This window comes from Phlebotomus argentipes, unplaced genomic scaffold (genome assembly GCF_947086385.1).
Source record: "Phlebotomus argentipes unplaced genomic scaffold, Phlebotomus argentipes genome assembly contig_6, whole genome shotgun sequence".
Lineage (NCBI taxonomy): Eukaryota > Metazoa > Arthropoda > Insecta > Diptera > Psychodidae > Phlebotomus > Phlebotomus argentipes.
Genome location: NW_026776145.1, coordinates 2,596,312 through 2,616,777, shown reverse-complemented (window position 1 = coordinate 2,616,777; position 20,466 = coordinate 2,596,312). Strand labels below are relative to the sequence as shown.

The window sequence follows — 20,466 nt, the reverse complement described above, 5'->3', positions numbered from 1 at the left end:
ACACCAGTCAACATTCGAAAGGTGAGGAAAAGCCACAACAAAATGGCATTGCTTGTGTGTGCAAAAAAGGAAATAATTGCTTCTTCAGAACAAAATGTTTTACAGATAAATTAAAAATGTATTGTATCTGTGGGAATTAATTGTTGTAGATATGTTTCAAATCAATTGCACTGCGCGAATTGATATCAGTATGCGTTTTTATCACGCTATGTCCCTCATGCGTTCAATGGCGCAATTGATTTCCCAAGTGATTTCCCGACACTGACAAAAAAATACCATAAATGCCTGCAACACAAGCTGGAACATATATTCAAAAATCATGAGATAGATTGCACTCTTACATGCAATTTTACATGAATTCCAGCCATTCCGATAGAAATGGGATGTGGCTATCAAGAGCATAAAGGTCAATTAATATCTTGACCATCATTCTATTTCTTTTAGGCAAGTCTCGCAAAATTAGTTGCGAATTGTCTATTTTTTGTTCCAATGTTATTAATTTAATTCTCATTCATACAACTGATAGTATTATTCATTGTTGGAAAGACTATAAAAAAACTCCAACAAATGCAAGCCAATTACTTATACTCATGAGTGAGAATAGATAAAGCTCACTGCAAAATTATTGCTGCATTACTTAAAAGATCATATGAGAAGTGAAAAGATTTTTTACTCCATCGGCGGATACTAGATTCTCAATAGAAGTAATTTAACATAGCACTACACGTGATATTACTCCACTATTTACTTCAGCTGTTTGTACAATTCTCGCTCGAGCACCGTCTAAAAAGAGATAGAGAAAAAGAAAGTAAATGAGCTTGAAATTACATAATAATAAAACTATACACGAATGAAACACTGACCTTGCCATATCTATTAGTTACACAATATTCTTCATTCATGAGGTGGTCATTAATTATTCTGCGGGGAAATTGAATTTAAGCATTCCGCTTCGGTTTTCTTTTCAAACATACTTCAAGTGCACATCAGCATTACCAACATATCGAGAGTGGGAGGATCAGATGATATTTGCAGATATATATGGCTGCTTAGAAACCCTATTATTTGCATTTAAGTGCATTGCAGTAATGGGGCGTCTTCACACTACACAAAGCCAGCTTTGCACCTTTACACCTTTGCAGAATATTACTAATTACTCGTTCTGCAAAGAGACGTTTTAGTGTCAATTTTTATCCACTACTCCGCATTATGTCTACCTCCTCAATGCCAATTTGCAAAAACATGTATTTCTAGGAATTTTTTTGCCCATTCTGGATTAGTATTTCCAAATCAGGTTTCTCCGATGTTGTGTCTCCAAATGCATTTCTGCCTTCCTGACGTCTTCTCAGCACGAGCCACAATTTACGCCTCCAATGGGTATTCACCTGTAGCACGAGGTCTGCTGATCTTTTATAACACGCACAACTGACTCGACTCGTGCAAATACACGCTTGAATTGCGTCACATTTCTGACGCGCTGGTCATCCAAAATCACACTTTTCTCTCGCAAATATCAGGTGAATCCGGTGAATCATTTCTTAAGTAGTGAAATTTCAGGGAATTCACAACATGAAAATGATTTAATCTCTTGTTTATCTCTTGAACTGAATAAAAGACAGGCTGAAGACTTCGGAAATCTGTTTTTCATGAATTTTTCATTCCATAAAACTTTGCAACTCAAACCATTTGAATTCATCCCGAAGGTTGACCAATAGTTGAACTTCAATAAATCTCTGAATGAAAAAAAAAATTCCTACCATAGTAAAAGCTTTGCTTTACATAACAACCTATTATTAAAAATTTTAACGTCAAAATCAGTTATTTGATAAAGCCTTCAAGTGTATTGATTCCATTTCGTATAGAAATTTTATGACTTTTGAAAACGAGATCAAAAATAATTTGAAAATAGTTTTTAGCGAGCCGCAAAAACTTGAAACTCTAGTAAAGTTATGAAATCAATAGACATTATCCTCGCATTTCTGCCGATTAAATCCATTGACGTCGAGAAATTTGAATAAATTATGAAAATATGCTGGATTAATTTTGTTCGTTTCACGTTCAAGGCAAACATCTTTTTCTGATTGCCAGTCTGTGAAAGCCTAAGAATATTTCTCTCTGCGCCACAAGCTTCATTTATAAAATGCAAATATTGATATTTTTCACATGATATTACATATGTACAAATATCTCCATTTTACTTTCATACTTTGGCGTGTTTATGCAAATGAACCTGATCATTATTTGTAGGGAAGCGAAATGCTGGGAAACACTGATGATCAATTAAGTAAAATCCTAAGCTAAGAGTGGGAGAAAATATTTTTTCGAAGAACTAGTCTGGGAAATACTACACATTTCAATATTTTCCCATCTAAAAAAAAAAATTTGCGTGTGTTCCACTATTTATTGTTGTGGTACTGACATTGATAACGCGAATTACATGAGAATTAAGACCAAATGCTATGAATGTGTCGTGCGGGAATGGATATGAGTGCTTGGTTCGCTACCTGAGAATGTACGAATAATTACGTGAGTAATTCCTCGTGAATGTCTGCTTGTCTTACTAACCTGTGTGATAGAACGAGGAGAATCACGATATTTCTTAACCCAATCCGTATCCGAATTACGAATTCTGTAGACGTCTCACTGCCGCTTCAATTGATAATACCACATTAGTAATATTTGATTTCAATAATTAAGAAAACTTAATAAATTCAAATGCCTTCAGTGACTGGCAGTTTGGCTCGCTTGATCGCTTCTCTAATCTTCAGTTGTCTCCTCACATTCGCAATTGAACACCTTTTCTCGAAAGTGGAACGCTCTCGCGGCGAATTATCGGCTGGCTTGTCTCGCGCAGATTCAGACATCTTGTCATTCAATTTGAGATATTGGAGATATTAGTAATCCTTAAAGCAATTTTTCTCAATGACAACTAAGCGGAAAAGAAAAAGGATATAGAAACAATTATTTATATTTCTTTTTTTTTATTCATGTGCAATTATTCAGAAGAAATCATAAAGTGATGGATAATAATGCAAATACAGTAATTAAGTTGTCAGTTAGAAGCTTCCAATTAAAAGCACTCAAGTCCAGAAAAATTTCTTTTCTGAATGAACTCATCAGAAGTTTGAAGCATCTTTTCACGCTAATATTTGCACTCGTGCCAATGCGTGAGAAAACTCAACAATTTCTTCCCACACTAGTTTCTTAATTGAAAATCAATGTTCCTTAATTGATCTTATGAAAATGGACAGACACTTCCGAAATGCATCTCAAAATTTCAAAAGACTTGATTTCAAGATTAATTTTCACAAACGTCAATTTCTAGAGAAGATTCTCGAATCTGATAAATTTTTATTTCAATTTCAGGTACGTTTGAGAATAACATGAAATTATCATTTTTTGAAGGAAATGCCAATTTTCATATTTTTACTACTATCTCAAGGATGCATACTAGAAAGCGCTGTGTGAAAATTTCACGAGAACGAGGAAGTACAATATGTGGCATTCGTCAATGAATGATTCTCATCGTGTTAAATTAAGAATGCACATTTCTGAGAAAATATGAGAAAACTATTTCTCCAATAAACCTCGAACAATCACTTCTTCCGCTTGTTCAGTTCACATAATTTCACAACCTTTAGTATTGAAATTACATGCTAAAGTGAGAGATTTTTGCATATCAGTTACAAATAATTAGGAATTCAAATGAAAAGCCCCGAAGCGGTATCTGCAGACAAATAGAAGTGAACATGGAGATTAGCATTGAAGAAATGTTTCAACCATGCCCGAAGCATTGATGAAACTTGAAATATGAAAAGGCGGGAAATCACTTGCCTTTTCCATTTACAATCTTTACTTGGTCTTTAGAGGAGTAGTAGTTTAAATTACCCATTGTCATATCTGCATTAAAAATGCAGTTTTTTTTCACAGTGTTCTTCTGCATTTTAAATGCTCAAAACTATAGGAGACAAAATATAGCGAAAACCTCTACTTTTTGCCGTCTCATAAAAAGGTCAGTTCATATGAATACACTGTGTACACAGTAAATCAAGCGTTATCAATTAGGCCACGGTAATACTTACTCAAAAGTTTTTAAGCTATTTGCATTCTCTCCTGCTGGCTGTCACTTTCTTCTCCACGTCACTTCGACTCTTGTGTTCAAAGCAGTCAGAGAAGTGTTTTTATTTACAGATGGTGTCTTTAAGATGTCCATCAAATGCTGATCTATTTATTCTAAACAGTTGAGATTGACTTGCCAAATGACTGCAAGACTTGAAAGCAGTCTCTGGCGGAGCGTCATTTTCCCACTCACTAATGATTCTTGAGGAGCGAACGATTGCAGTTTTGAGAAAAAGTGATGTGAAATCACGGATTTTTATGTGAAAAGTCCTTTTAATAAACATTTACGGGACTTTTGCTCATCTCGTCGTTACCCCAATGCCATTCCCTCGCCACAATGTCGTGAGGGTTAATGGTGAAAGTGTGGGAAGTAGTGTTTAACTTAGATCACTTCTTGGATGAATAGTCTCTTTCCTTCCTCCTGGTGGTGTTGTTTTCCACGACCAATGCAAGATCTCACATTCGGCGTATACATAGGAGTAGTTAAAAGAAATACGAAAATTCAATCTGCAATACGCATGCTCTACTCGGTAGCAGCGTCAATTCAAACGCTTTTAGTTTCAATACTTTTTACATTTTCATTCATTCACCCGAAACTTTCCAAACTGTGACGACCCTTGCAAAGTCTACAAGTTGTCACTATATTAATAAATTCCGTATACGTGCTGAAGCGAGTGGTTCTTATTCGAATTTGCGGTTCTTTCGAGAGTTGTTGAGGAAAAAAATATTTGTCGCTACTTCTCCATGTGATTTTCCGCTGCTAAAGGAATTTCCTGAGCAGAAAAAGCGAGTGAGAAGGAGGAAGTTTGTGAGGAATCCTCAGGCGAGGAATCAAAGAGTGGAAATTATTGGAAGCAATTGTGGAGTTTGATACTGGAATCATTTGCAATGTGAGTGTCTTGCAAGTCAAGTGAAAAATTGCTCAGTTCAGTTAATTTCGCTCCATTCAATTTATTGCATCGCTGCACTGAATCTATTCTCGTGATTCCTTTTCGTCTTATCACAAAATAACCGCACCACTTAAATTTGCATAATGCAAATAGTAATAACTTGTGCAGGAGCTCTCGTTAAAATTTATTCGCCATACATGTGGGTGGAATAATGCGTCGCTGAGGGAGAGAAAAAATGTGTTATCAATAAATTCAATGTCTCTTTGGGGAGTTTCTCAATTCAACTTTCCAAAGTTCTGACGAAAATTTCTTGTGAATGGATGAGAACGGTGAAAATAGCTCATATGTTACTCAAGTATTTTCTCAAACGAGAGTGAAAATGATTGTTTTTGCGTTGGAAAACAAGATTTACACAAACATCATGTTTTGGCCCCAAAATCGTGAAAGTGATAAGTGTTTTACCAGCAAAAAGAAGTCAAATCCCATTTTACTGCAACTCACACGTCTTTTCGAGGAAAACCTCGCTTTCGCCTCACATGAGGCACTGTGTGGAAGTTACACGGGATTTTCTGTCCAATAAAAGACGAATAAATAATTTGGATGCAAATTGAATTCTGCATGAAGCCCCGACATTCCTTACCTCCTCCTCCCCGCGCCCTCCCCCGTCCCACTTCGCCATTTCGCCATTGGATTCCCGCTTCTACTCCTTCAGGATCTACATAAAAGTGTCACTGTAAATTTCCATCCGGGGCCTGTCTAAGTGATAATAAAGGGGAGTTAAGTGAGAGCCCCCATTTGAATTCTCCAACAAATCCCAATTGATCCTTAAATCAAGAGAGAAATTGGATCAGTGGCTGATTGAAATAATATTGTAATCCTCATTTGGCTCAATTTCATTGCCGTTTAATTGGAAAATGGTGATTGTTTCATTACTGCCACTTAATTCGATTTTAAATAGGCAACGTATAAACTTTCTCGAGGGGATACCAGCCAGCCTCTGCCTCGGGTGGCGGGCTTTGCTTCCTCAGTTGATATATTTCACAAAGTGTTCTGAAATAGCATTTTATGCAAATAAACAATTATTGTTTATGATATTTCAAACATTATGATAGTTCCATATGGAATGGGAAAACATTTACTAACTTCCCAAGCGAATTTAATTCTCCTTTCAATTGAGCGTTAAGGCATTTGTGCAAATTAGCTTTCCACACTCAGGAAAATTGCATTAAAGACAATATAAATAAACATTTCATGACCACGGAATCCTTTCATTAAAATGAATTGATACAATTAAATTAGGATTTCAATGGGAAAGCTAAATAATATTCCCCATTAATAATAGTCTAGAAATGGGGTCTTGTCATATTTAAAATTGAAATATCAGCATATTTATACAGCGTATAATTGTGAGCTTAATTAAATGATTGTGGAAATTGTGTCATGTGGCTCCCAAGGGACTTCCAAAAGAGCGATATTAATTTTTTATTTAGCAGCAGCAAGTTAAAAACAGATACATTGTTCTGGAAAATTAATAGGTGTGACAGAAATAGACCTTATTAATTATTTATAATGTATTATCACACCACCTCGCTTGTTGGAATACATGTCGAAAGACACTGCATTGCGATAGTTGAACCACCCACGCTTTTCCACACTGTCGTGATATCTCACTCGGTGAATCCTGCATTATTTATTCCTGTTGGAGTGATTCAGAAGAGCGCCAGCTTCGTCTAGTGCTTCCCGTGGTGATAAAAAATTTGGCGCAAAAAATACTTCACAACTCGCTAATTAATTCCCGCGAAACAATAACTTTCATGTGGGAGTACGTTAAAAAGTGCAGTACATAGACATATGCTAGAGTGGTTTGCCATAAAGCAATCACAACCATATGTCCCCAATCATCGACTGTGGCCGCAATACTCCATGGAAAGGCTCCCCAATATAGCGTCCCAAAGTTGGTCCATATGGAACAATGGCAATTGGGCACTTTTACTACTTCTGCTTAGCTCAATATGTTCGTCTTCTCGCGCAATGGAGTAAAAATAAACAAATCTCATTGTGTATTCTTGTCCGACACTTTTCGAAATTGCTACAAAATCTGTCTGACACGCATTCCCTACAGCCTATATTGCCCTACTCTGGACTGCACATTATTGGGCGGAAACTAACCCGAGACAACATCTTGCATTCCAACAGACGCCACATCGTGACCATACGGAAGCAGTCAAAGTGATTTCACAGGCATTCCCACAGCATCTGAGAAAGTCCATCCGGATTCTTGCCCATCATTCGGCTCCGAGGAGTGATTGCTGTGCCAAATGTGATCAACTACTTTGCCGACAGACTTCGCACAGTTAACATCACATCAATTCGCGCCTTCAGTCAGCAACCGTCAAGCTTTCCCTACTACTTCCTTCGGCCGGCAGTACGGAGGAGCGACGGATTCATTCACTTTCCGGAGCAACAGGTGCAGGTGCACTCGGTGGAGATAATTCACCGCGATTCACCTCATGATTTCGCCACGTTCAACGAGACGGCAGTGGAGAACTCGACTTTAGCTCGCCTCTTCAATAACTCCATCCATTCCTCTGTTGTCCACGACAACTTCACACACAATGCCACGGATTATTTTGGCCAGCCACAGATACCTGCCTATATTCGCACCACAGCGATGGTCCTCTGCATCCTCATCCTATGCCTGGGTGTCATTGGCAACATCATGGTGAGAAGATGTTCAATTATTCACACTGTTGTTCACTGTTTGCTTGAAGCTTGAGGGAGGAAAAAGCGTCCTAATTGTTCATTTAGCCCTCATGTATTATTAAATTGCATTGTTATGGGTGTAACTTAAATTAAATAAACAACTCTAGGGCAAAGCATAGCCGCAAAATTGCAAAGAACATTAATTGAGGGAATGAGTTTTGCATTATAATGAATCTAGAGCACAAATTATCATAACTCTTAAGTTAAGAGAGCGTTCCCTTACCAAATCCTTCCCCAATTGCTGCATTTATTAAAGCCAGCCGTGCCTTGTGGCCTATCATTTTGAGAAGAATCATGACCATGCTGAATTCTTTTTGCGCAGTTTCATGTACATAGAGTGTGAACAGTGCTTGTGATTATATTTTCATGTTTTCCACCATGAAACTATCATCCAGTATTGATTTCTTATTTTCATTTACAATGACACCACGGGATACAAAAAGGTCCCCATCGTCATTCTGAAGACGAAAGACATGCGAAACTCCACCAACATCTTTCTCACCAATCTCAGTATTGCCGATTTATTGGTCCTCCTCGTTTGCACACCGACCGTTCTCGTGGAAGTCAATACGCCACCGGAAACATGGGTTCTCGGTCAAGAAATGTGTAAGTATTCAATTATTCCTCTAAAGGACACCTTCATTGCCTTTCACACATAAATGACGGTCCACGGTATCACTTTGCCGGTATTGAAAGTCTATTGAATTCGCCAAAACACACACAAAAGTCGTTTAGTCCATATCAGAGCGAAGCATCAAGTTATGCTGGAAGCGAAATATTCTCTCCATGGCAACTTTAAGATTAACTTTAAGGACTTTTTGACCCATTTTGGGGAACATCATCTGCTGTTTTATGAAAATCAATTCGCAGAACAATCTCCGTAAACTTCAAACTACCTCATCTCGAGACACTGTCTAATCTCACTGTATAAATCTCATTTTAAACTTGAGTCTTTTGGTTGGAGTCATAACTCGTAATTTATTATTTTATGCGCTATAGCCTCAAATTCTGCCGGTATTGAGAATAAATAAAAATTTGGCACACGGTGAAGAGTTCAACGTCTTCTACATACTTTGATTGCTCTTCAAAATCATTAGAGTTTCCGTGGAGAAATTAGTTCTCATTACAAGGTCTATTATGTGGGTGTCGAATTTGATGATCTCTTCTCTTGGAAATATAAACATGAATGCCTTTTGCTGAGAAATCGGACAGCCAAATATTATTCCCTGTGAAAGTAGAAGAAATTAGTGAATTTTTGGGATAATATTTAATGTATTTTCATGAAACCACTCTATTTTTGCGCGTATATTTTCATACATCTTCATACATCACAGTTCTCAGATATTAAACTTCCACCGCACAAACTTGGGAGTAGCATTTCAGATGAAAAAGAATCATATGGAAAAGAATACAGAGTGTCTAATAAAGTCGCGTGGGAGAGATAAAGTAGAAGGTATTTGGATTTCAGTATAGAGGGAACATACCTACACACACACAGAATGGGGCAATTGAACTGTCATCTGAAAGGAAGAATGACTAATTCTAGCAAACACAAATATTAATCTACTATAAAGAAAAATTAAAACCTTAAGTTTTTTTCTGAAAATTCTAGAGAAATGTTCAGTTCAAGCCATTCAGTCTGTGAGCTAAAATTTAGTTCCCCCATTTGCTTAAAGGCGATACTGTCTTCATCTTCAAGCGACACACGCTCGATGTTTGTATATCATTATTTATGTTCAACCACTTTAATTGTATCATATTTCTTAACATCTACATCAGTCAATTTATTTTCCATTAACTTCTTGTGTATCACTTTATTGAGTGGTGCATTTATACACTTAAGCAATCGTGTAAACGATCCGGATCAAAGATTTCGCTCATTAGAATTTTATGAAACTTTTCTCATCGCTTCATATTTTTCCCCCCATAAAATTTTCTTATTGCACCCGGAAGAATGAGAATGATGAAAAATGCCAATAAATCCATCGATGGAAAAATAAAATAGCAGACATTGGAAATAACCGAAGAGTCATCTCGCTGCCATAGTGGAAAAATTCCATTAAGACGGCAAGAGGATGACCAGAAATCTTCCATGACTGAGCTTCTGACCTCCTCAGCTCCTGCACCCAAACAATAATATTGACTTGTGTCCGTTGGATGGAGAAACAAATGCTCGAAATTTCCCTTCAACTAATTAAATACAATTACTGAATATTAAGTGTGTGCTCCTTGTGTACTCTGGCGCACATAAGAATTATCCTTGTGTGCTTATTTAATGAAAGGACCATCGTGAAAGCCAGAAAAGACGGCACGGAGATGAAATTCAAGCAACAACCCTCGAGCGCACCACAAAAGGCTAAAACTAACGTAAATGTATTGGGAAGATTGGAAAATTTCAAGGATTTTCCCGCGTAAAGCAATACGTGCGTGTGTCAATAAGAAAAAATCTCATAGCATGAATGATATAAAATCTCAGCCGCGTAGAGAACAGTTTACAACTTACTATACATATCTTAATGGAGGGTAGATCCTCAAAGCAATGGAATTATGTGATATAAAATTAAAAGGATTGCTATTTATAGAAATATGCAAATAAAATTGAAGCTTGCCATGGAGACAATATTTTAACTTCGCTTATTCATGAAGAAATTCTTGGAAATTGCGAGTATAAAGATTCATCTTGAAGTTGAAGTCATCAAGACCTTCATTTAGCACTGAATTTCATCACTTTGTTCTTCAACATGTGTGTGTGTGTATATATAGTTTTTGAAGGAAATTGAAGTCAGAGTGACAAAGTTAAATTTCCGTGTAATTCCACGCTTTCTCCGATCTTGTGTGAAAAACTATCACAAGAAAGATTAGATGAAACTACTAAATTGAATTTTGAGACAATGAACTTAGCTTGAATGTCTTTTCGATCAGGCAAGGCAGTGCCGTTCGTGGAACTCACCGTGGCTCATGCGAGTGTCCTGACCATCCTGGCTATTTCCTTTGAGCGCTACTACGCCATCTGCGAGCCCCTGAAGGCAGGATATGTGTGCACCAAGGCTCGAGCCATTCTTATTTGCATCACGGCATGGATAGTCGCGGCGCTCTTCACAAGGTAGGCCCCTTTCCACCCACTTAACGTTGTGCTTTTCCTTGCTTCGCTTCTCTATTCGGTAGTGTTGAATTTCACTTTCGGTTGCTTAATCACTGTGAAACGTTCAAACAGTTGGCAAATATATTGTAGTCTAGCGGTGGCAAACATTTCGCCCTTTCATTCATAAAAAAAACACCACACGAACCAGCATGCATAATGAGAATTTGTACACGGAGTAAGTGGAGGTTTTGTGTAAATTGGCTGAAATATTGCTCAATGATTTGTACATTTGGCAAATATGCTGAGAGTTTCTATTGATCCCTTTCGGAAATATCTGTTGCTCTGTGGTTAAATTCCCATGAGCAAATGGTATTGTTTTGAAATTTCACACAACCTCTTCAATGCTCTTTGCCAGAGACTGTGTATCCAACCATCGTAGCTGATCTGAGACACTCCCTTACATGATTGGGTGGATTTGATACTATTAGAGTGGTATTGTTTTTCTGAGGATTTTTTATTTTGGTAGTTGGAAATAGTTTTGTGATGAACTTTTCACCGAAAAAGAATTCACTTTGGGCAGAATTTTCGCACTCGTGTCTCTCGTGCCAACAAATGCGTGTAAATATTTGCTCTTCTGTACGTAGCCAATATATGTAGGTATATAGCAAACTTTTCTGATTTATGTTCCACCATGGATATGAGAAATTTGTGTATCATCATTTTACTATCGAATGTATTATATAAATAAACTTCACTCGAATTCAGACATGATTCGTAGTGGAGAGAGATTATTAAATGATATTGTATATATATAGTGAACAGACAAGTCTACACCTTCAACGAGAGTGGGTTTACAGACAAGAAAGAAAGTTGACGATTTTTATGATTCACCAAAATCATCATATCTGTATTTAGTGCTATGTGCTTTATGTAAATATCATTCGAAGCTATTCCACTTGAATTAATTGCCAATCTGCTGGGATTTTTATTAAACGCATCGGAGAAGCAGTGTTATACATAAAAGTCATGTATATATAAACATGTGCCGCACAAAAGTATCCATAAAAATCCTTTGATGATGAATATACTTTTTTCACCAGAAAGACATAGATTAAAATCATCTGAAATTCACTCCCTCATCTCAAATATCACTCACGCTTTCGACTTTTGAAGTCCTCAAGGCGTAGGATTGTGCCATGTTGAGTCAAGTTCAATAATTTTCCAACTAATTTATAACCACTAATGAGGATGGTTATTTTATGTGCAACAACAAATCGTAAACAGGAGGTGGAAGCGAACTATTTATACGCTTTCATCTCACTTGGAGGGAAATTTTCACCCAGCCAAGCCTCTAATTCAGCGTACATCAACCTGTTCTCAAGCATTGACAGAATAAGAGTCCATAAATCTCAGTCTGAAAAAAAACAACACTAGTCCGAAAGAAAACTTACAATATCTGAGAAAGTTTTACCACAATTCCAGAATATGTATATACATATTTTAAAGTCTGAAACAACACGCGATTCGGTATAGCCGAAAATATTCCTCCTGACATATTTATCATGCAATTTTTCCAACTTTTACGACAATCTTTATCTTTTTAAACATGAATGCCCTCAAGATGATTTAATAAGCTTTATTTGCCTATTTTTGAATAATGCCGAGCCAATATCGTTTACTCGTGTGAAGACAATCTGTCAGGGGATTTTGGATGGAGAAATTGCTGAGTAAAATTGTATTTTGCGTGTTATGTTAGTCCCTAATCTATTGACACATTTCATCACCGCTTAAGTTACTTTCCTCACATCACTCCGTCTTGTTTTTTCCTCATTGCGCGAAATCAATGAACATTGAATGTATGGGCGACCCCGATATATAGGCTAATTCAATATCCTCACATCAGTCAAAGAAATTTCCTCATTTATAGACTACAAGGCGTATTTCCTTAAACACTAACCATGAACACATCCTTTTTGTTTGATGCTGAGGCACGGCGGAAAAAGGCACAAGGAAAATGAGTGGAAGAGATAAATTCGTTTTGTGTTTTTATACCTCACCCACAACGTCCTCTTCGATAATATTATGATTTTTACATGTCAACATAACAAATGTTGCCCATCAGGCCATGAGATTGCGCCAGATTCAATTCAATCAAATTGATTTTCAGTGGAAATCCTCTTACTTTCACTCTCACGAATTCCCCAAATGACCTGGTGTGACCTTATCGGTTGATTGATACAGAAATTCGCCAATAATTGATGTCATTTTTAAAAGCGCACACACGGAGGATTTGGCGGGATTGAGTGATAAATCCTCTTCAATATTGATGAGTCTCCATGCGATTTTTCTTCCTTTCACAGTATAATGAAAATAAGAGGATTGTGCCAAAGCCGAAGAATAATAAAAGCATACTTATGCATCCAGCCATTTATCATATTTGTCATTGATTTTATCGTCAATTCAGAGAGAAAATTTCCCTATTTAATCAACATATCTCACTCACTTGTAACAAAATATGATGAATATCCAGGCGAACTAAATATTTCTCTTAAGCAGTTTTCAGACAGAAAGGCAAAAAAAAAATTGGAATGACGACAGCAATTCCCACTAAGCAAATATTAAAGTGTTAAGCACTGGAAATCAACTGACCTTGGCCCACAATCTTCACCATTTACCATAGAGAATACGAATCGGTATCTGAAGAAAGTCCAACAGAACTTCAATATGTGCAAATAAAGGAGAAATTTGTTTGCTCTCCCTCAATATAGGCACTTAAGGAAGCAATTTTTTCGTTCCATAAATTCACCCTCACATGGTGTCACTTCTAGTCAAAATATTGAAGTGTTCATGATCCGCCAGAAGAGTAACTTTTACCAAGTGGTTAAATATCTCATTAATCGTAAACGTCTCGTATTTAATATTATTTATGCATAATCATTTCGCTTCGGTTAAACCTACTAAAGTAGAAGGATTTGGTGGTTTAATGTTGGCTCTAAGCTGCTACAAGCTCATTTTGCTGGATACACCAATAATTTTTCATACATAGAGACTTTATAGGGAAATTTATGTAGTTATGAAGCATAAATATGGATTCTGCACGTTTTATTACGTTGTACTTACAAGAGGGTGTGAATTATGGCTTATTACAGCGACTTGCCAAGTATAAAATTTGTCAATTGATTTAATAGTGAGAATCCCATAATGCTTCTGATGGATAAAAAAGTCCTTTGCCGCATGCAATGTTGACATGCCATTCTTGTACGCCGTCACACACAACCTCCTTATTCTTCGGCACAATAGAGCGGTATCTTGTTTCTTTGTCACACAACCCCCGCCGCCCCCACGCATTCCACAGAAAAATGTTTTCGTTTTTACGTTTCATAAAGTTTATGCAATTCTATCTATTGTGTATATATGGCCACGGATGCCGTAATAACTTCGGTCTATGGAGCACCCCAAAAAATCTATATTAGTATTTTGTCCATCTTTTTCAACAAACGGACTATTATCGAAAGCTTATCGCTGTTATAAATTACTTTTGCCATTCTCTGCAAAATTCTCTTCTCGAGTATTTTCTTATTCAATTCGTATTGAGGAACTTGAAACTTTTCTTACTGCTTGCTCCATCGCCAGTTCTTTATTATGTGCTATCTGAGCATCTCCTCATGCCTCTTCCACGTCTTTGTCTGATGGGACTTTTGCGTCCAGATTATGTCCTTTATTTAGTCCACCAAAAGTATTACGTTCTATCAATTTCAATTCATTACAATGCCGTCCTTCTCACCCTTCGGTTAACAATTGAGAAAAATAGAATCACACCATATTAATATTCATTCATTCTATCAATATAGCTGGCGGAAATCAACATACTTCCTCCCACTGAAATATTGATTGGTGACAATTTATGCTAAAATTTTTATAGCAACTCATATAAAAAGTTTGCGATCTGTCGAAGAATATGGCCCAATATTCAATTTCCACCGCCGTTCGGGGAAAAAATAGGGCCGTATTAAAGAACGATGTTTGCCTACAGGAAATTCAAGAATTTATTAAACCGCTCAAGAACGCCACAAATAAGATTGAGAAATTTATGCATACAACAACAATAAGGAAATTTTTGTATAAAATATTACATGTCGTTCTGTCCGATGTTGCAGCTTCCATACAGAAAACTTTGCCCACGAGACGACACATCAAAATTTCAGTCAGGTTTTGTGGATCATATAAGAATAATGTAATATTGGTGTTTCACATCTACCAAACGATGGTTGGTCTTGAGAGGAATTTGCGAAAATAATTTGTTTTGATTTGAATATGAGAAGGTAGATTATTGATTTTCTTCCTGCCGCGCAATTTAAGAGATTTCTCTTAAGCAATTCTCTTTCAACACAGATGGGATATAGATTATATCTCAATGGGATTTATTAACTATTTTTATGAAGCCGGAAGAAAGAGAGAATATAGTGAATTTAGGACATCATTAACTACAAGTCATTCTACATTTTCCCCTCGGACATAAAAAAGAATAATGTCCATCATTCTGCTTTGCTTAGGCTTAGGATATTTAAGACTTCTTGGGAAATCCTATGCTTCCCGAAATTGGCTTACTGTTGTAATTAAGCCAGTGCATTCTTGCGAGAAAACCTACAGAATGACGCAACGAGAGACAATTAAGTTGCAGTAGTGAGGAATCAATTCTTGATTTATTCCTCACAGAGATTATCTTTTATTTCATTGCATGATATTTATAAAATTATTATTGCCAATAAAACAGCAACTATGTTAGAGAAATATTTTGGATGGCTTCATTTCATAGCTGTATTAACCATAACTGAATTTAGCAGATTATTGCTCAAATAAACAATTTAGTCCAATACCGAGCTCAGTGCTGTACGTGAAGATTCAGTTAATGAGTTTTCGGCATACATTTTAATAGGCGATTGACAGGGTCAACTACCTCTATATATTCACTCATACAGCGGGTGGTTTAAATTTCAATCAATATTGTCGTGAAAGTGAGGATTTTGCTTGTTTTCAAGCTCTCTGTGACTCTTCCTATCCTTCTTCCGTGTTGCATATTTGCTTAACCATGTCAGTTGTTTTCCCTGTGAAAAATAGTCACATAAAAAATGCGATAAATTACACGTTTTGCAGCCCAATTCTATTGGTGGCGGAATACAAGATTATGGATTACGTGGATGGAAGTCGCGTGGCGGTGTGCCTAACTCAGGCGTCGAACGCGTGGACAATTTCCTTCTTCCTTATGATAATATCCGTATTCTTCATCCTACCACTCATGGTCCTCATCATACTTTACTCGATTATTGCCAAAAATCTTATATCGAACGACATATCAATGCTGAGGCTGCGCCCCACCAAGTCCGAATTGAGCCATAAGGCGAGGAAGAAGGTGGTGATGATCATCGCCACGGTGGTGATTGCCCATTTCAGCTGCCTGCTGCCCTTTCGCATCCTCACGCTGTGGATCGTGGTGGCGCCGGATGAGCACGTGAAAGGTGTGAGTGCCGAAAGATACTACAATGTGCTCTTCTTCTCTCGCATTATGCTCTACCTCAACTCCGCCATAAATCCCATTCTGTATAATTTAATGTCGTCCAAGTTTCGCAAGGGGTTCACACGCCTGTGCTGCTGGTACTATCACTGCTCCAGCGCCAAAATGTGGTGCACGCGCCAGAAGCAGCCGACACCCCTCAACACCACAACGTCGAGCTTCTTAACGCACAGCGTCAACAGCCGGAAGAGCAGCAGTTGCTACAGGACGACCTTGTCTATGGACGACGTGAGAATACGAAATGGGGTCTGTCGATGGGGCAATGAGGGGCCAAATGACAGTGCTACAAATGATGATGTATACCATGATAAAAGAGTCACACGACAGTCATCCACTCCCTTCCTCGGCGACACGGCTGAACTCAGGGAGACCATCCTCCTGAGGAACATCAGGCACGGGGTCAGAGTCGAGGAGGACGCCAAAGGCTGTCCCGTCAGAGTGCATCAGGCGTTTCGGAAAAATTGCCAATTCATGTCACAAGGCGATGTGACACACAAATCCCCAGATGTCCCTCCTCTTCCTGATGCGGAATAGGAAACCACTCCGTTCGCCTCGTTTCACGATCCTTTCCTAGCCCTTCAAATTTACACTTCCATTGCAGGAACACACACACACACCGTACTTGGGAATTAATTTTCATTTCCGCCACTTAACATACAATTCCTACTTCTTTTCCTGAGAAGCCAACAATTGGGACTTCAGTTGGCCTTCTGACGCTATAGAGAATAAGAGCTGTATGAAAATGTAACAAAGTTCGGCAAAAACATTCTGCACAGTAGATAAAATATAAATTTTATCAAGTAATTGTTTATTAAAATTACACACACAAATTATCATGTAAATTGTCAACCTATATTTAGTATCATTTAATTGAACATTTATTCTAGTGCAAATGTTACATTAGAAAGTGTATGTTGTAGTATTGGCATTTTATTGTGATAATATACCCGTATTAATATGTATATGCTGTAGATAAAGTATTCCCTCTATTTTCTCCGTTTTCTTTCACTCCTAGTGAGAGAGTAGAAAAAGAGTGTCGTTGAGTGTTGAGAAATTTGCTTATACGATAGTGTCACAAAATAAATTCTGTACATGGGTTAGAGAGAATCCCTAAAACTGGTGCATGTGATTCTGTACATAAAATTCCAGTCGCTGTATATAGAACGAGGAGATGCGCTGTAAATATTTCATTGAGTCATGGTGCTGTGAGATAAAAAAAAAGATGTAAATATAGGGCAAAAACCATGTACATATGTAGATGGTACACCCGCGTCGCGAAGAATGTACATTTCGTACAGGTAAGTACTTATATTTATTCCAAAGAACATGATACCCATACATATCCCCATGTTTATCTAATGCATAAGGAAATGTGCGGAAAATTATCAGAGAGAGGAGCTCAAGTAATGCTTCTGATTAGGTAGAATGCCGCACAGAAATCTCTTTCTCTCTCTCTCTCTCTTTCATATGCCTCATTCCCGATAAGAAATACACCTCAATTTTATCAGAACAATTCATATTTGAACGCACCTTCATCGCAAATCTTTGTTCTGGGATTACTTAGAAATCTCATTTGTTCATTTTAACCCAAATAGCCGCACAAAGTAGCTTTCAGAAAGACTCTCTAATTCCATTTCAACCACTTCACACAGAATGATTGGCTGAATTTATAAAAATTTTCGCACATTTCACGAATGAATCCAAATTGAATGCGGAAGCATGTCACTAATCTGTCTTCTCTCTTGCCCCTTCCAGTCCGATACTATCCATAGCGACCTATACTAACGAGACGTATGTGGACGGAAGTGAGGTGGCTGTGTGCATGACGGCTGCCGACAAGCTCTGGCCCGCCTCCTTCTTCGTCGGCAGCATCGTGCTGTTCTTCGTGATCCCTTTCCTTATCCTCGTGGTGCTGTACTCGGTGATTGCCCGCCACCTCATGAACAATCCCGGACTGATATCGTATGGCCATCGCCATGTGCTCAAGTACCGCAAACAGGTGATTCTCATGCTGAGCGCCGTGATTTTCTCCTTCTTCGTCTGCCTCTCACCCTTCCGGGCCTTCACCTTGTGGATCATCGTGGTGCCACCCGAGGCCATCATGTCCCTGGGCTTCGAGGCGTACTACAATCTCCTGTACTTCTGCCGGATTATGCTCTACCTCAACTCTGCCATCAATCCTGTCCTCTACAATCTCATGTCATCGAAATTCCGCCAGGGATTCTTCTCCCTCCTGGGCTGCCATCGATTGGTGCGCAACAAATTGCTGACGAGCACACGCAAGGGCACCTTCCACACCACCTCCACAAATCTCAGCACTTCGAACAGCGGCGATAAGCACCGGAGACAGCAGACGGAGAAGGAGTCCGCGGGAGGTGCGTCTGCGGCGTCCAAAGTGGCAGCACTCGCAAATTTCGACGGGAGAGCATCACAATCGAATTACGGGCAAACGGAGATTGATGTGGATCTATTTAGGTCAGCCGGACCACCCCCCAATGTGGTGACAGTGAATGTGGCCAGAGCCGAGTCGCTCGAGGGCAAGCAAGTGGACTGTAGTGGCAACCTGTTGAACAGCCACCACCACGAGTCCCGAGTGAAGTTCAGAGACAGCCCCCAAGTCGGGGATTCCAGTCACGCAGATGCCGCGCAGCGTGAGAAGGAGACCCTCATTCCACAGTGCAACGGAATTGATGATGCCCATTTGCAGTTTGACTTTGAGGCACTGCCGCGGCTCAAGAAGGAGAGCTTCGTGTAGCTGACCCACCGTCCCCAATCGTCAATTACCCCCGCAACACATTATATACATTTCACTCCCTTTCCGTGAGTACTTCCCGATAGCATAATTTACCCACATGAGGGCCCTTTCATCCCTTACAGTTCTCCCCCCGCAGGAAGTTATCACCAGGAAAAGTACAATGCATTTTACAATAATTAGTCACAATGAGCCAACGTTCATTTTGCGGTGGAGCGAGAGTATGAAATAAATGTGGACAATAAGACAATTTCGCGCCAGTAATGACTAGAGATAAACTAAAGAACTTAACAAGTCTAGTTGAATTTCCCCCAATCGAATACAAAGCTCATTTGAGACACTTTTACCCCTATAAAAGAGAAGTTTAGAATGTAATGAGAGACTTTTTGACGTAGATTTAGGTATGAATACTCGTAATATGCATTTCAACGTCTGATATTGATCTCATAAAGGCATCTGAAAGATTATGAATTGCTCAACTATTTCCTGTTTGTGGAAGAAAACAGCAATAACTGTTTGGAATTTGTCACGGTACTGTTACTGCCTTTCAAGTGTGCAATAGATAAATAGTAATTAGAACCGCCACACACCCTCGCTCTTGGGTAATTAAGAAGTAATTTCATAAATACACATCGTAAAAGGAAACTTCCAGATAAGGCATTTATAGAATTTTATGCAGTGGTCGTGAAAATGCATATTACTCACTTGCAAAAATATATCACTATTGGTAATCATCTTTGTATCTGTGTACATAAACTATTGAAGTGAAATGAGGAAAGCAGTAAAGTAATTTTGCTAAACTGTGCAGAGGAATCCCACAGTATAGCAACACATTGGAGGAGGGGGGGGGGGGAACGGATAGTTATAAAATAGATGACACGACATATGAAGACGTCATGGAGAGATAAATGCGAATCGGTATACATATGTATTCGGATTGCTATCAGTGAGTGCAATAAATTTTTATAAAATTAAATGTTATTGCACGGGCAAATGGGTCAACAACATCTCTTCAATTAGGCGATAATAAAGACATAAAACCATGGCTCAAATATCCGGGAGTTTCTCAATTAGTCGGAGAACATTTAAACAACAATAAAGAATTGCAGCAGAGTTATTCAAAGAATTTGGTATTGAAATTTTTCAATCAATAGCGTGAGCGAAATCAATTTGTTGAAGGGATTTTTCTTGAACGATAAACTCTCACAAAAAAAGTATACATTGATGAATCAGGAAGAGCTTCATGACTAGATAAATTTTATACCATTGAGAATATTTCAAAAAGAAA

At 38.2% G+C, this 20,466-nt stretch overlaps 1 protein-coding gene across 1 annotated transcript; it reads left to right on the top strand.

Moving 5' to 3' along the window:
- The first annotated feature begins 1,318 nt into the window (after positions 1-1,318).
- Positions 1,319-19,181, top strand: LOC132257484 (growth hormone secretagogue receptor type 1). Its single transcript, XM_059754402.1, has 6 exons — positions 1,319-1,397; positions 4,901-5,009; positions 7,353-7,731; positions 8,216-8,378; positions 10,695-10,875; positions 18,182-19,181. The coding sequence occupies exons 1-6, from the start codon at positions 1,319-1,321 to the stop codon at positions 19,179-19,181; spliced, it is 1,911 nt and encodes a 636-aa protein (XP_059610385.1).
- The last annotated feature ends 1,285 nt before the right edge of the window (positions 19,182-20,466 follow it).

What these genes read in the sequence shown, in the direction of transcription:
- LOC132257484 (XM_059754402.1), top strand. Translation starts at nt 1,319, where the DNA reads ATGCATTTCTGCCTTCCTGACGTCTTCTCAGCACGAGCCACAATTTAC. An exon ending in ATACTGGAATCATTTGCAAT is followed by an intron (nt 5,010 to 7,352) that starts GTGAGTGTCTTG and finishes CTTTGCCGACAG; the next exon opens with ACTTCGCACAGTTAACATCA. An exon ending in GTGTCATTGGCAACATCATG is followed by an intron (nt 7,732 to 8,215) that starts GTGAGAAGATGT and finishes GGATACAAAAAG; the next exon opens with GTCCCCATCGTCATTCTGAA.